The sequence below is a fragment of the Populus trichocarpa genome, chromosome 8, assembly GCF_000002775.5.
Source record: "Populus trichocarpa isolate Nisqually-1 chromosome 8, P.trichocarpa_v4.1, whole genome shotgun sequence".
NCBI lineage: Eukaryota > Viridiplantae > Streptophyta > Magnoliopsida > Malpighiales > Salicaceae > Populus > Populus trichocarpa.
In genome coordinates, this window is record NC_037292.2 from 18,704,383 (window position 1) to 18,719,768 (window position 15,386).

Below are 15,386 nucleotides of genomic sequence, written 5' to 3' on the forward strand. Positions count from 1 at the left end.
TTCCCCGAAGATGCCTACAAAGTGTACTTCCGCCAGAGAATTGACGACACCATGGATGAGCTTGCCAAACTACTAGGGATCCCTCAGCTAATACCGTATAGAGAGAAAGATAACTCTGGGGGGCTTAGATGGAAACGACTAGAGGAGTTGCTGATTGCTAAAAAAGCTAACTCGGGTGCTAAATTAGAGAAACATAGAATATTGGCTTTGGGAATATTTGGTTTAGTTCTATGTCCCTCTACTACGGGAATTATCAGTTTGGAAGCTGCTAATTTGTTTGTGGAATATGAAAAGACAAAGATCAACCCGTGTGCCGTGATTTTAGCTGAAACCTGCTTATCTCTTAGTCATTGCAAGAAAACGGGTAAAGGTTCCATGAGGTGTTGTGTCTCTTTACTATTCATCTGGTTGTTAAGCCATATAGAAACGGAGACGCCAATATTCAATAATTTTTTATGCTTTGACCAAAAGCCACTCGAGTTGTTCATATCAAAAGAGTGGGAGAGCTTTTCTGAAGATGATTGGAGGGTAAAATTGCAAAGGCTTCCAGTAAGCATTTTTAACTGGAAAGCTCCTTGGATGAGGAATACGACAAGCTTGATGAGTTGTGGAGAAAAGCCTTGGGTACCATTAATTGGAGTAATAGGATACGTCAGTTACGCACCTGCTTTAGTTGCAAGGCAGCTTGGGGGCATACAAAGTGTTCCTAGGACAATTGACATAGCTCAATTTACTGGGGTCTATAAAGGGGCCGCCATGGAAATGTTAGAAAGCATTAAGCAGGATTGGAACTCTTTGTTGCTAATAAAAAAGGAGAATGGATCAAGGAATCCCACAGTTAGTGAACAATATCCCGAATGGCGTGACAAAAGAGTTTCCGACATGGTAGAAATTTCAGAATCCGTGGGCACCCAAAGAAAGAGGGTGAGTTGTGAAGAAGAACTAAGAGAGCAAGTAAAACAATTGCAAGCCGAGCTTAAAACAAAGGAGGATTTGAGACTATCATTAGAGCATCAATTAGCCGAAGAAAAAGCTATGAGGAAATTGGATGAGGAAGAAAGAGACTCGGTGGACCGAGATCGGATGAAAGCAATGAACGACTTAGAATCCCTAAAAGTCATCAATGAGGAGAAGACGCTTTAGGTGGAGAAGGCCCAGTATTGGGAGGAATTGGCCGTCAAAACTCAAGCTGTGTCAAGCAAGCGTTTAACAGATATAAAAGAACTCAAGAGCCAGTTAAAAGATGTTGAATTGGAGTTGGTTAAAACCAAGAAGATAGTCAAAGCCACCAAGAATTTGAGAACTGAACTCAATAGTGTTAAAATTGAAGCAAAAGCATTGAGGACTAAGTTGGCAAAGGGAGAAGTAAAGACCGAACAATTGCTAGGAAGTCAGAAAATGATGGAGAGTCACAATCAAGCATTAGATACTGCTAATAATTCTCTATCCAAAAACAACTTGATCCATACTGAAAGAATAAGGGAATTTCAAGAGCAAATTGACCGAGCTGCGGCCGAGGCTTATTGGCTAAGAGTGGAGGCTCGCCAAGTTGGAGGGGATATCGCGAAGTATTGAAGGAGCATGAATAACACCGATATGTTTCTAAAAGCTATAGCTAATAGAGTCAGTGTCTTTCCCCCTGTAATAGATTAAGATGAATCATTTGTTTGTAATGAAAGTTTGTTGGGTTAAATAAAAGGGGCAGAGACCTCTATTTATTATTATTATTGTTCAAATCGTGTATACAAGGCTGAAAGCTCAGATGGTAAAAGGTTAAACAGATCTCCTCTTGGCATTGCAATAAGTATCAGATGTAGATCTGACCACGCATCCAAAGAATAACGGTTGTTATGTCACCCTCCTATGAAATAATCCATGCCAAGTATGTTGCATTCATCTTCATGCATTTTCGAACATACACTTATGAACTGTCATAATGCTGCACATCAGGTGAAACATAGGTCCCCCATTGAAACACACTCATAACACACGGTTGCGAAAGAAAATGGAAAATGAAGAAAGAACCCAATTGGATGCCCAACATCAAAAGGATTTGAATGGTCTAAAGGAAGATGTCGCCAGGCTTACTAGCCTACTCGAACAAGCTCTGAGATCTAAGTCGGGAGAAGGGACATCTCCCAGCCAGCATTTACCGTTCAGATGCCACCAACGCCTCCGATTACCTTCAACCTACCAAACATGGGGGTAAGTGGATCTTCGCATGAGCCCCAATATGCTACGCGTTTCCCAGCTCAGCCTATATACCTAATGAGGATTCCTCATGCTGAGCTAACTTTGGAGGGGTCTCACAAGGATAAAATGATAGGAGATGAAGGTTTGGAGAAATAGGCTGCCTTAGAGAAGAGGGTGAGGGCAATTGAGGGAAACCATTTGTATGACCCGGTGAAAGCCTCCGAGATGTGTTTGGTACCTAAGGTAGTCATCCCTAAGAAGTTTAGGGTGCCAGAATTCATCAAATACACCGGAACCCAATGTCCAATAACCCACCTTAAGTCATATTGCAATAAGATGGCCGAAGTAGTACAAGATGAGAAGTTGTTGGTCCACTTCTTCCAAGATAGTTTGAGCGATGTCGCTCTCACTTGGTACATGTGGTTGGACAACACCAAGGTAAAGGGATGGAAAGACCTAGTCGATGCCTTTATTAAGCAATATAAATTTAATATGGACATAGCCCCTAATAGATCAAGCTTGCATTCATTGGAAAAGGGTCATAAGGAATCTGTAAGGGAGTATGCGCAAAGGTAGCGCGAAACGGCGACACAAGTTAATCCACCCCTATTGGAGAAGGAAATGATAGGTTTGTTCTCCAATACTTTTAAAGCACCGTACTTTGAATACTTGGTTGGAAGTTCTGCACAAAGCTTCTCTGATTTGGTTGTTATAGCTGAACGAATCAAACAAGTGATTCGAATGGGTAGGATCACAGACCCAAGTGAAAACGGGGGTTTTGTTGGACGCAAGAAGGAGGCTAATGTCCACAACATCGAAGGTGAAGGTAAGGGAAGAAAGCATAATTTTTAGGCCACTCATGACCATTCCTCCCACATCCAACATAAATTTCACTTCGCCTTATCTAAAAAACCAAACAAATACCCAAAATATCCCGTACCACTAAAGGAACACATTTCACCCACGTAGAAACTTCCCTGCAAACCAAGAAGAATTGCCCCCACTTCCCATACCTCTTAGTGAGATGTATCAAAGATTGCTCAACATTGGCCAAGTAACACCTGTTCCTTTAACACCCTTGCAACCACCTTTTCCTCAATGGTACCGACCAGACCAGAAATGTGAGTACCATGCTAGTATCACCGGCCATAATATTGACAATTGTGTGTCTTTCAAAAGGAGAATCCTCCAACTCATCAAAGCTGGTTGGATTTCCTTTGATGATTTTCCGAACGTAAAATCCAACCCGCTACCGCATCACGCTTCTGGAAGTGGAGGAGTGAATGCTTTGGAAGAAGAAGAGAGGGGTACAAATGTCCTAAAGTTGACAATGAAGAGATTGTATAAAATGTTGAAACAGATTGGGTACCTCAAAGCACCCATCAAAAAGCAAGCCATAGAACATGAGGGTGAATATTGTGAGTATCACCAGCATATGGGACACCATATAAACTCTTGTGAAGAGTTTCGGGCAAAAGTAGAAGACATGATGATGTTGGGAGTGTTGAGGATAGGGGCGCCCAAAGAAAACCTAGTAGGAACCATGACTGGTTTTGACAAAAAGGTAAAAAACTGTAGATATCAACCAAAGGAGGGAGGACCCCCAAGAATGATTTTGGCTAGACCTGTGAGCACAATTAATGGGAATTATAATACCATACCTTATAATTAGGGTTATTCTTTTCATACCACGAGACCAGCTCTTACTCTTCATGCTGAAATTGGGGGTTTAACCCGAAGTGGAAGGTGCTATACTCTTGAAGAGCTAGAAGACCAAAGGAGGGCAAAAGGGAAGAATGTGGTGGAGTTGGCCAAAATGGATGAGGTCAACAAACCAGTGAGCGATAAGGAGGCTAACGAGTTCTTGAAGCTAATGAAGCACAGTGAATATAGTGTGGTGGACCAGTTGAAAAAGACCCCCGCCAGGATCTCTCTATTGTCATTAGTTTTGAGTTCAGAGTTGCATAGGAACACTCTCTAGAAGGTCTTTAACGAAGCATATGTTCCTCAAGATATCACACAGGATTCTATAGAACATTTGGTGGGAAGGATTCAAGCCACTAACTATCTATACTTCACATATGATGAACTAGATCATGAAAGAACTTGTCACAATAAGCCATTATATATCACTGTGAAATGCAAGGATTGTGTGATCGCTAAGGTGCTGATAGATAATGGTTCCGCTTTGAATGTGTTGCCAAGGCATGTGCTTGATAAAATGCCAGTTGACGTCTCTCATATGAAGCCAAATACCATGACAGCTAGAGCATATGATGGTTCGCCAAGGCCGATTATGGGAAATATTGATGTTGAGCTTGTAATTGGCCCCCAACCGTTCCAAGTAACTTTACAAGTGATGGATATTCATCCCACATACAGCATGTTGTTCGGAAGACCTTGGATCCATGCAGCACGAGCTGTTGCATCCTCATTACACCAACGGGTTAAGTTTATCATCAATGGGAACTTGGTGACAGTAAAGGCTGAAGAGGCTTTAACTATAGTGAGAAACATGTCGATTCCTTATATAGAGGTTGAAGAGAGTAAAGACAGAAACCTACATGCATTTGAGGTAGTAAATGCTGAATGGGTACCTGAGAATACAGTGCGAAGGAAACCAGAAGTTTCTGAGGCTGCAAGGATGGCTGCTAAATATTTTCTGAAGCACGGATTGCCATTCCAGTATGACCCTATCACAGGAATGCCCGAGAGGATCAACATAATAAAGATGAAATGCGTCGATCAGAGGTTCGATTTAGGTTTTAAACCTAGAAAGGAAGATTTCAAGAGAGCGGCTGAGTTTAAAAGAGAAATGAGGTTGGCTCGAATCGAAGGAAGAGAGCCTAATGAAGGCCGAATCCAGATCCCTCCAATACACGTAACATTCCCACGACCCGCACAAGTGATCAATGGTGAGGGTGAAATTAAGAGGATGAACAAAGAATTTAGCGGTGCTACCATCCACTATCTGGAAGAGATCAACAAACAAGAACCCCAAGGGAGTTTTGAAGACGAAGAGAGCCCCTATGAAGAACTACCCCAACTGACTGTGAGTGCTCTAGAGGATGGTCTACCTGAGTTTGTGAGAAGATTAGCTGAAGGGGAAGAGTTGAACAATTGGGAAATTCAAGAAGTCCCAATTATCTTTAAAAAGTAAACATTTGTTGGTTGCTTGCTTTTTATGTTTTGCTGCATTTTGTTTGAATAAATTTGTGTTGCCAGTAATCGTGGCTCAAGATATTAGCAACAAGATTTTATTTTGAGCCCTTCTGTCATTTCAAGTTTTAATGAGATCATGCATTGTTTTTCCCTTCATCATGCCTTCTAGTTTCACCTTTTCCATTATACACTCATAAAGGCACTTTCCGCTTTTAGGGAATCTGAAAGCGGGACATTGATAAACTTACAAACCCATTGCATTGAGAATAATTGGCCTAATTTTGATAAAACTATAACTTCAATGGATGAGGAAGAAGATGGTGAAGATGACATTGAGGAGTTCAAGAAGCTTATAAAACAATCCGAACATGCATGGGAGCCGGCAAGAGAGGAATTAGAATTAATAAACGTAAGTACCGAGCATGACAAAAAGGAGTTGAAAATAGGGATGTTGATCACTACAGATATGAGGAGTGAGTTGGTCGCCCTCTTACGGGAGTATGTGGATATTTTTGCCTGGTCATACGCTGACATGCCCGGTTTGAATATTGAAATAGTAGTGCATAGGTTACCTTTGATTGAGGGTTTCCGATCAGTCAAACAGAAGCTAAGAAGGACAAGACCTGACGTATTGCTCAAGGTAAAAGAAGAGATAACAAGACAGTGGGATGCTGGTTTCTTGGAGGTAGTAGAATATTCTGAATGGGTGTCTAACATTGTGGCAGTTCCCAAGAAGGACAACAAAATCAACGTGTGAGTGGATTTCCGGGATTTAAATAGGGCAAGCCCTAAGGATGATTTCCCGTTACCTCATATAGACGTGTTGGTAGACAATGCTGCTAAGAGTTCCACTTACTCTTTCATGGATGGTTTCTCCGGTTATAATCAGATTAATATGGCTGAAGCAGATAAGAGAAAGACGACATTTATCACCCCATAAGGAACTTACTGTTATAAAGTAATGCCATTCGGATTGAAGAATGCTGGAGCAACATATCAAAGGGCAATGGTAACACTTTTTCATGATATGATGCACAAGGAAATTGAGGTCTACGTGGATGACATGATCGCAAAGTCCAAAGATGAAGAAAGCCATATCCCAGCTCTGAGGAAATTGTTCGAGAGGTTGAGAAAATATCAGTTGAAATTGAATCCTGTAAAGTGTACATTCAGGGTGAAATCAGACAAATTATTAGGATTTGTGGTTAGTAATAAAGGCATAGAAGTGGACCTCGACAAAGTAAAAGCCATACAAGACATGCCCGCTCCAAAGACCGAAAGAGAAGTTCGAGGCTTTTTGGGGCGCTTGAACTATATTGCCCGTTTTATCTCACAACTTACAGTCACATGTGAACCGATTTTTCGATTACTCTGAAAGAAGAATCCTGGGACATGGGATGAAAATTGCCAAAAAGCTTTCGATAAGATCAAGCAGTACTTACAAAAACCACCATTGTTGGTACCCCCCGTGCACGGAAGGCCACTCATCCTGTATTTAATTGTGACCGAATCAGCTATGGGTTGTGTGTTGGGGCAACAGGATGAGTCAGGATGAAAGGAGCAAGCCATCTACTATTTGAGTAAGAAGTTCACCGAGTGTGAATCCCGTTACAGTATGGTAGAGAAGTTATGTTGTAGTTTGGTGTGGAGTGCGAAGAGGTTGCGACAATATATGTAATACTACACTACCTGGTTGATCTCAAGAATGGACCCACTAAAGTATATCTTTGAAAAGCCATACATGTCGAGTAGAATAGCCAGATGGCAAGTACTGTTGGCTGAGTATGACATCATCTACATGACAAGAAAATCAGTAAAAGGAAGCAAAATTGCTGATCATTTAGCTAATAATGCTATTGAGGATTATGAGCCATTGAACTTTGACTTTCTTGATGAAGATGTGCTAGTAATGGAAAAGGAAGAGAAGAGTGGTTGGTGGGCCATGTATTTTGACAGCGCAGTAAATGTATCGGGCAACGGGGCAGGTGCTGTGATAATTTCCCCAGAAGGAAAGCAATATCCTATCTCAGTAAAGCTGCACTTTAGTTGTACAAACAACACAGCTGAGTATGAAGCTTGCATCCATGGATTGGAAGCTGCATCAAAGATGAAGGTAGGGAAATTAGAAGTATATGGAGACTCAATGCTAACAATCTGTCAGGTAAAAGGTGAATGGCAGACAAGGGATGAAAAGTTGAGACCATACCAGGAATACCTCTCCAAATTGGCTGAAAGCTTTGATGAAATAGAATTTGCTCATTTAGGAAGAGATAAAAATCAGTTTGCCAATGCGTTAGCTACCTTAGCTTCTATGGCTATAATTGATTGTGGTGCCAAAATTCAACCTGTAAGCATCAAGATCAGAAATTCTCCCTCTCATTGTTGTTTAATAGAAGAAGAAACGGACAACGACCCATGGTACACGGATATAAAAAGATTCATCCAGCATCAAGAGTACCCGTCGGGAGCCTCGAAGATAGATAAAAGGACCTTTAGAAGAATGGCTATGAAATACTACATAGATGGGGAGATTTTGTATAAAAGGTCATTTGATGGGACTTTGTTGAGATGTCTAGGTGATCTGGAAGCCAACAAGGCCCTACAAGAAGTGCATGGTGGAATTTGTGCTACCCACGCAAACAGACACATGATGGCTAGGCAATTGCAAAGAGCAGGTTATTTTTGGCTGACCATGGAGAAAGATTGCATAAATTTTGTCCGAAGGTGCCACAAATATCAAGTGTATGGCGACAAAATCAATGCGCCTCCTGCACCCTTATTTAACATGGTGTCTCCTTAGCCCTTTGCAATGTGGGGAATAGATGTGATTGGGCCTATTAATCCAAAAGCCAGTAACGGACATCGTTTTATCCTTGTAGCGATTGATTACTTTACCAAATGGGTAGAGGCCTGCTCATATGCCCATTTGACTCAGAAAGTGGTCAAACGGTTCATCGAGAAAGATCTAATCTGTAGATACGGTGTACCCGAGAGAGTGGTGACTGATAATGCTCAAAACTTCAATAGAAAGATGATAGCAGAGCTATGCACAAAGTAGAAGATCAAGCATTCCAACTTGTCCCCTTACAGACCTAAGATGAACGGCGCCGTAGAAGCTGCTAATAAAAATATAAAGAAGATTGTTCAGAAAATGGTGATTACTTACAAAGATTGGCATGACTGGCTTTCTTATGCTCTCCATGCGTATCGAATAGCAGTGAGGACATCAACCGGGGCTACACCATACTCTTTAGTATATGGAATGGAGGCAGTGGTACCATTGGAAGTAGAAATTCCCTCTTTAAGGGTCCTCATGGAATCTGGACTCGAGGAGACTGAGTGGGTCAAGATACGATACGAGCAGCTAAATATGATCAGCGAGAGAAGGTTAGCAGCAATTTGTCACCACCAGTTGTATCAAAGAAGGGTGGCCAAGGCATATGAATGAAAAGTTCGGCCAAGAGAGTTCAAAGAAGGAGATTTAGTATTGAGGAAAATTTTGTCAGTACCAGGAGAAGATCGCAGTAAATGGGCGCCCAATTATGAAGGACCTTATATAGTGAAGAAGGCATTTTCAGGAGGGGCGTTGATGCTAACAAGAATGGATGGGGAAGACGTAGTTAGGCCTGTGAACTCCGATTCTGTAAAGAAATATTATCCATGATGTATAAGTCTTTATCAAGTCAATAAATAAGATTGGGCCAATGATTTCTCTTTGCATATTTTTCATAAAAGGTGCCTGCCAAAAAAAAAAAAACCAAAGAACCCAAAAATACACCCTTACAACCTCGCATGATCTCATAGACCTAATTGATCTCTTTTACCAAAATCCATTTCCCTATTGGAGTTTTAAAAAATTGATCTGGCATTTTTATTTCAAAAATAATTTGATGTTTATTCAAAAACGATATTTTTGACATTCGACTTGTAGAATGACAAATGAATCAAGCAACTCCATCATTAAGGTGACTAAATTATAAACAAAAAAATTGTGAAAAAGAAAAGAAAAGAAAAAAAATAAATGAATAAACACCCTTACCCCATGACTCTTGAATCATGTGTTTTTAAATGTATGAATAATGGTATGAAGTGAACTTGTTGCTCATGACCCATGAAATGCATCTTTGCAAAGACCAAACCATCACACTGGATGAGGTCAAAGTTTATTGATCTTAACTGCTTGCGCTTGAAATGAGGAAAGACCATCTTTGTTATTCCTTTCACGTTATGAAATAAGTACATCCCTTGCTATTCCTTTTTTAGCCTAAATAATTTTTCTTTCATGAAAAAAAAATCCCGACTAGGATCACACCCCACACTGGGGGGCAAGAGAAAATTTCAATGAGAAAAGAGAAAAAGCCGTGAGAAAGCCAAAAAGGCATAAGAGCTCAAGAAACTCAAATGCTAAGGGGCATGTCTAAATCACTAGAAAAAGTGACATCCAAGATAAAGTGAGTATGCCCTAGCAAAGCAATAAAAAAGAAGAAGCAACAAATCAAAGAAGAGCGGCAAAAGAAAATATGAATGACGTCAAGAGTCAAACTGTTGATAGTGATCCTCAGTCTTTGAAACCCTAAAACACTCTTTGAGCCTTATGAATCCTTTTCTTCCATAGCCAAAAACCACAGCCTACGTTACGTGCCTGTAAAAGTCCTTTCTAATCAAGCAAGTAAGCAACCTAGAACAATAAACAATGCTCTCAAAATGCAAAGAATACTTTTTTTTCATAAGATTCATGACATCAAGAATAAACTACTCATTATTATTCATGCTGATAAAAATGAATGTTAAAAAAAAAATACAAGTGTTTTCTCAAACAAAATCTCGAGCTTTTTCTCGAGCCCTTCACTTTAAAAACCTAAAAAAACAAAAGGTCACCTCATGATGTATTTTCACCAAAGACCTCATTGCCAAACACAAGAGCACATAATCTCTTTTACAAGAAAGAAAATAACCAAGAAGTTGCAAGATTTCAAAAGTAAATTGTTTTAGGCTCACAGCGAAACAATTTTTGTTTTCAAAATGCAAGATCAAGATTTCAAGCTTTATTCTCGACCCATATCCTTCACCAAACTGAAAAGGAGAGAAATGAGAGAAGAGCCTCTTAAAACCATTATTTGTCTAAGTAGCTGACAGAGCACACTTGGGGGGCAATGAGCAATATAAGGGGGCAACATTGTGTTTAGAAGAAAAAAATTCTAGAAAAAGAGATGGTAATTTCCTTCAACCAGACAGGGGGCATTTGGTTTACAAAAGACAGCTTGATCCTTTCAGCAAGTGACACTGAATTTTTCTAGCAGTGAAACGAGGAGTAATGAGTGGTCCTCTCAAATTATTTAACGAGTCAGAAAATCTTTAGCAAGCAAGTGGGTCACGATGGGTACCACAAAGGTTGAGTTGTGCAAACAAATCTGGAAATAGACTTACATGGGCCAACTCGAGTGGGCTAGAAGCCAAATGACAAAGATGACCCAAATCAGAGGTAGCAAGTCCTTATCAATCAAGCAACAAGAAGACTAAGAAGAAATGGGGGCCTATATTTCAAATCAGGTAAAGATGCATGCATATCATCTAAACTTTGAGATATTGAAAAATGAGTTTTGCAAATTTCATAAGAGAAAATTTTGGCGGAATCCATCAAGTGGAAGGCCGACTTGAAATGGCCAAAGATTGAAATTGCTTTTGAAAATTTTTCATTTTTGAGAATTTTTCAACCTAGGCAGGCCGCCCATGAGAATTAGGCCACCTGAAAAATCTCTGTGTTTTTCCACCTTCTTTGAGTGCGTCTTCGAGCCTTCGATCATCATTTTTAGGGCGCCTTCGAGCCCTCATCTCCTTTCAAGTGCGTCTTTGAGCCCTTGACCATCCAAGGTAGTGTGTTTCCTAACCCTACCTCTCTTTTGAGTACGTCTTCAAGCCCTCACCTCTTTTGAACGTGCCTTTGAACCCTCGCTTCCTGTCGAGCGCGACTTTAAGCCCTCGCTTCATTTCGAGCGCACCTTTGAGCCCTCGCTTTTTCTCGAGCACGCCTTTGAGCCCTCGCTTCCTTTCGAGCGCGCCTTCGAGCCCTCGACCATCCTTTTGAGTGCACCTTCGAGCCCTCATTTTCCTTTCTCTTTTTACTTGGGTAGGTTACCCATCACAATGAGACCCTTTTCTTTGGATTTGTCAAAAAAAAAATTCCTCGTTTTATTCTTCATCGGGCAGGTCGCTTGGAACAATTAGACCACTCGCGAAACCCTTTTCGCGTTTTATTCTTCCTATCGGGCAGGTCGCCTGGAACAATTAGACCACTCGCGAAACCCTTTTTGTGTTTTATTTTTCATCGGGCAGGTCGCTTGGAACAATTAGACCACTCATGAAACCCTTTTCGCGTTTTACTCTTACTATCAGGCAGGTTGCCTAGAACAATTAGACCACTCGCGAAACCCTTTTCGCGTTTTATTCTTCATCGGGCAGGTTGCCTGGAACAATTAGACCACTCGCAAAACCCCTTTTCGCGTTTCTTCTTCCTATCGGGCAGGTCGCCTGGAACAATTAGACCACTCGCGAAACCTTTTTCGCGTTTTATTCTTCAACGGGCAGGTCGCCAAGAACAATTAGACCACTCACGAAACTCTTTTCGCGTTTTATTCTTCCTATCGGGCAGGTCGCTTGGAACAATTAGACCACTCGCGAAACCCTTTTCGCGTTTTATTCTTCCTATCGGGCAGGTCGCCTGGAACAATTAGAACACTCGCGAAACCCTTTTTGCGTTTTATTTTTCATCGGGCAGGTCGCCTGGAACAATTAGACCACTCGCGAAACCCTTTTCGCGTTTTACTCTTACTATCGAGCAGGTTGCCTGGAACAATTAGACCACTCGCGAAACCCTTTTCGCGTTTTATTCTTCATCGGGCAGGTCGCCTGGAACAATTAGACCACTCGCGAAACCCCTTTTTGTGTTTCTTCTTCCTATCGGGCAGGTCGCCTGGAACAATTAGACCACTCGCGAACCCTTTTCACGTTTTACTCTTTCTATCGGGTAGGTCGCCTGGAACAATTAGACCACTCACGAAACCCTTTTCGCGTTTTATTCTTCATCGGGCAGGTCGCCTGAAACAATTAGACCACTCGCGAACCCCTTTTTGCATTTTACTCTTCCTATCGAGCAGGTCGCCTGGAACAATTAGACCACTCGCGAAACCCTTTTCGCGTTTCTTCTTCCTATCGTTTTTCACGTTTTATTCTTACTATCGGGCAGGTCGCCTGGAACAATTAGACCACTCGCAAAACACTTTTCGCGTTTTATTCTTCATCGGGCAGGTCGCCTGGAACAATTAGACCACTCCCGAAACCCTTTTCGCGTTTCTTCTTCCTATCGGGCAGGTCACCTGGAACAATTAGACCACTCGCGAAACCCTTTTCGCGTTTTATTCTTCAACGGGCAGGTCGTCTGGAACAATTAGACCACTCGCGAAATTCTTCGCGTTCTTTTATCATCGGGCAGGTTGCCCAAATTTGATCCATTTCAAAAAAAAAACAAACAAAAAAACAAAAAAAACAAAAACAAAAAAAAGTGGGTCATCGTCCAAATGACTTGTTTTTTGATTTGTACATCTCTCTGTAAAAGTCATATGTCAATCTCCAGTTTTCGAAGTTTTTAAGACTCTAAAAAAAAAGCACAAAAGTTCTTTCTATATTTACTTTTCTTTATAAATTTACTACGCAAAGCTAAAAGAAAAAATTTTCTAATATCTTTGCATAGTAATTATTATAAAGAGGGGGCAACTGTCATAACCCAATTTTTGACCCTTTTATTTTAATTATTATTATTATTTTATTTACTGAAAATGATAAAAAAATTTGAAAAACAATGATGAAAAAAACAAGTAAAAATAAAATAAATAAAGAATGAAATAAAATTTGGGTTAAGGGCAACATGATTGAAAGCTGAAAGATTTAATTAAATTTTTGACTAGTTTAATTAATCAAGTCAAGGGTTTAATTGGAGAATCGATAAGTTTTGAGACTTAATTGAGCTTGGAATTAGTTTAATTAATCAAATCAAGGGCTTAAATGAAGAGTTGATAAGTTTTGAGACTTCTTTGAGCTTGTCATTAATTAAATTAATGAAATCAGGGACTTAATTGAAGAAATAGCAAAGTTTGGGGTTAATTGGAGGCACGATTGCAACAGATTAAAGTTCAAGGACTAACTTGTAAAAGGCGCCGAAATGCAGGGGAAATTACGGTTTAAACCAGGGGCTTAATTATAAAATTTTGAAACTTCATGGGTCAAAACGAAAATGGCCACTGTTTATCTCCAAACGACGTCGATTTGAAGATGTTGTTCATCTTCTTCTTCTTTAAGCCAGCGACCGTTTTCTAAAAAAAAATAAAAATAAATAAAAAAATGAAAAAAATAGAAAAAATAGAAAAATATGTGTATGCATGAATAAAAATAATATAAATTTACTGGTTTATTCACCAACGCCAGAGTTAGGAATAAAATACTGGTTTAAATTTATATTATTTTTATTCGTTATATTTTATTTTATTTAGCAAAAAAAATAAAAAATATATGTGCATGTATAAAAAATTAAATTTATTTTATTGGTTTATTCACTGACGCCAGAGTCAGGAATAAAAACATTCATTTAATTAGTTTTTTTGTTTTTTTGTTTAACTACATAAGAAATAAAAATATGTGAATGCGTAATAAAATGAATTTAGGTTATTTGTTTATTCACTAGCGTTAGAGTCAGGAATAAAAAAATATTGATCTAAATTTATTTTATAGCTACGTAATAGTTACCAACGCCAGACTTGGAATTATTCGTAGTTGAATATTCATTGACGCTAGAGTTAGGAATATTGTGAATAAATCATCAGACCATAAACCAATAAAAATTTAGCAATTTAAGACAAAAACAGCAATGCAGTTTGTCTTAGATAGAACGTTTAAGGGGTGATAATATCTTCCCTTTTGTGTAACCAGTCTCGAACCATAGAATCTATGTTGACCAGTTAGAGTTCCTAGTGACCATAATACTAGGTGGCGACTCCTCAAACAAGACATTTTCCCCTAAAAGAACAAGATGCCAGAAATCTGTTCTTTTTTCCATATTCGAGAATTAATTTTTAGGACCGCCGCGATGTCGGGTGCGACACCCACCCTGCCACCATTAATACAACCCATGCCCTGCAGACAACCGGCCACCTTACCCTGCAGGGGTAAAGTAGCCTTGTTTCCCTCCTGCGTCTTGATGGAACAAGGCAGGGGGGACTCTCTCTCCGCTTGGCTATAAATACAGAGAAGGGAGAAGACACGAGGGAAGGGGGAAAAAGAAGAAACCGAAAGAGAGCAGAACAGAGGAGGGAGGATTCCGAGTGTAGAGAAGAGAGAAACCGAACAGAGGGGAATAAGAAAAAGAAGAGGAAGATTTGTTTGAGAGACAGAGGAGAGAAAGCCAAAACAGAAGTGGGGAAGAGAAGAACAGAGACTGGTGGTCTCAGCACAGAGAAGAAGAAGGACCGTTCCTCGCCCCCCGGGCACCACCGCCATGTTTCCTTTCCACCGCCACAGCAGCACCGCCATCCCGCCACCGTCAGCGCTGCCAACGCCAGCAGAACCAGAGAGGGAGAAGAGAAACAGGACAGAACAGAGAGGGAAGAAAAAAAACAAAGACCGCGGGCTCTGCACAGAGGAGGAGAAGAAAAGACAGTCGCGCCACCGCCTGGAATCATCGTCATTTCTCCTCCCAGCTGCTGCCCCGACCACCTTCCGCCACCGCCAGACCGAAAACAGCGAAGAACAGAATAAACACAGGAGAGGGGCAGAGAAAGCAGAAGGCAGCAGGAAGAAGAAGAAGCAGCCACTAGCAGCAATCACCGTATGTCGTTGCTGCCACCACCGTCACCTCTCCACCGCCAGCTCATCTACCCAAAGTCTTCTGTTGCAGGTAACACCCTCCCCTCATCTCTGTTTCTTCGTTTCTTTGCTTGCATGCAGAATGTGCACTGGGCACGTTTCTGCAAGCAAGCAAAATA

At 40.6% G+C, this 15,386-nt stretch overlaps 1 protein-coding gene across 1 annotated transcript; it reads left to right on the forward strand.

Annotated features, from left to right (window-relative positions):
- The first annotated feature begins 7,060 nt into the window (after positions 1-7,060).
- LOC112328501 (uncharacterized) lies at positions 7,061-8,803 on the forward strand. The gene is made up of 3 exons (XM_024607576.2): positions 7,061-8,030; positions 8,178-8,304; positions 8,446-8,803. The coding sequence occupies exons 1-3, from the start codon at positions 7,061-7,063 to the stop codon at positions 8,801-8,803; spliced, it is 1,455 nt and encodes a 484-aa protein (XP_024463344.1).
- The last annotated feature ends 6,583 nt before the right edge of the window (positions 8,804-15,386 follow it).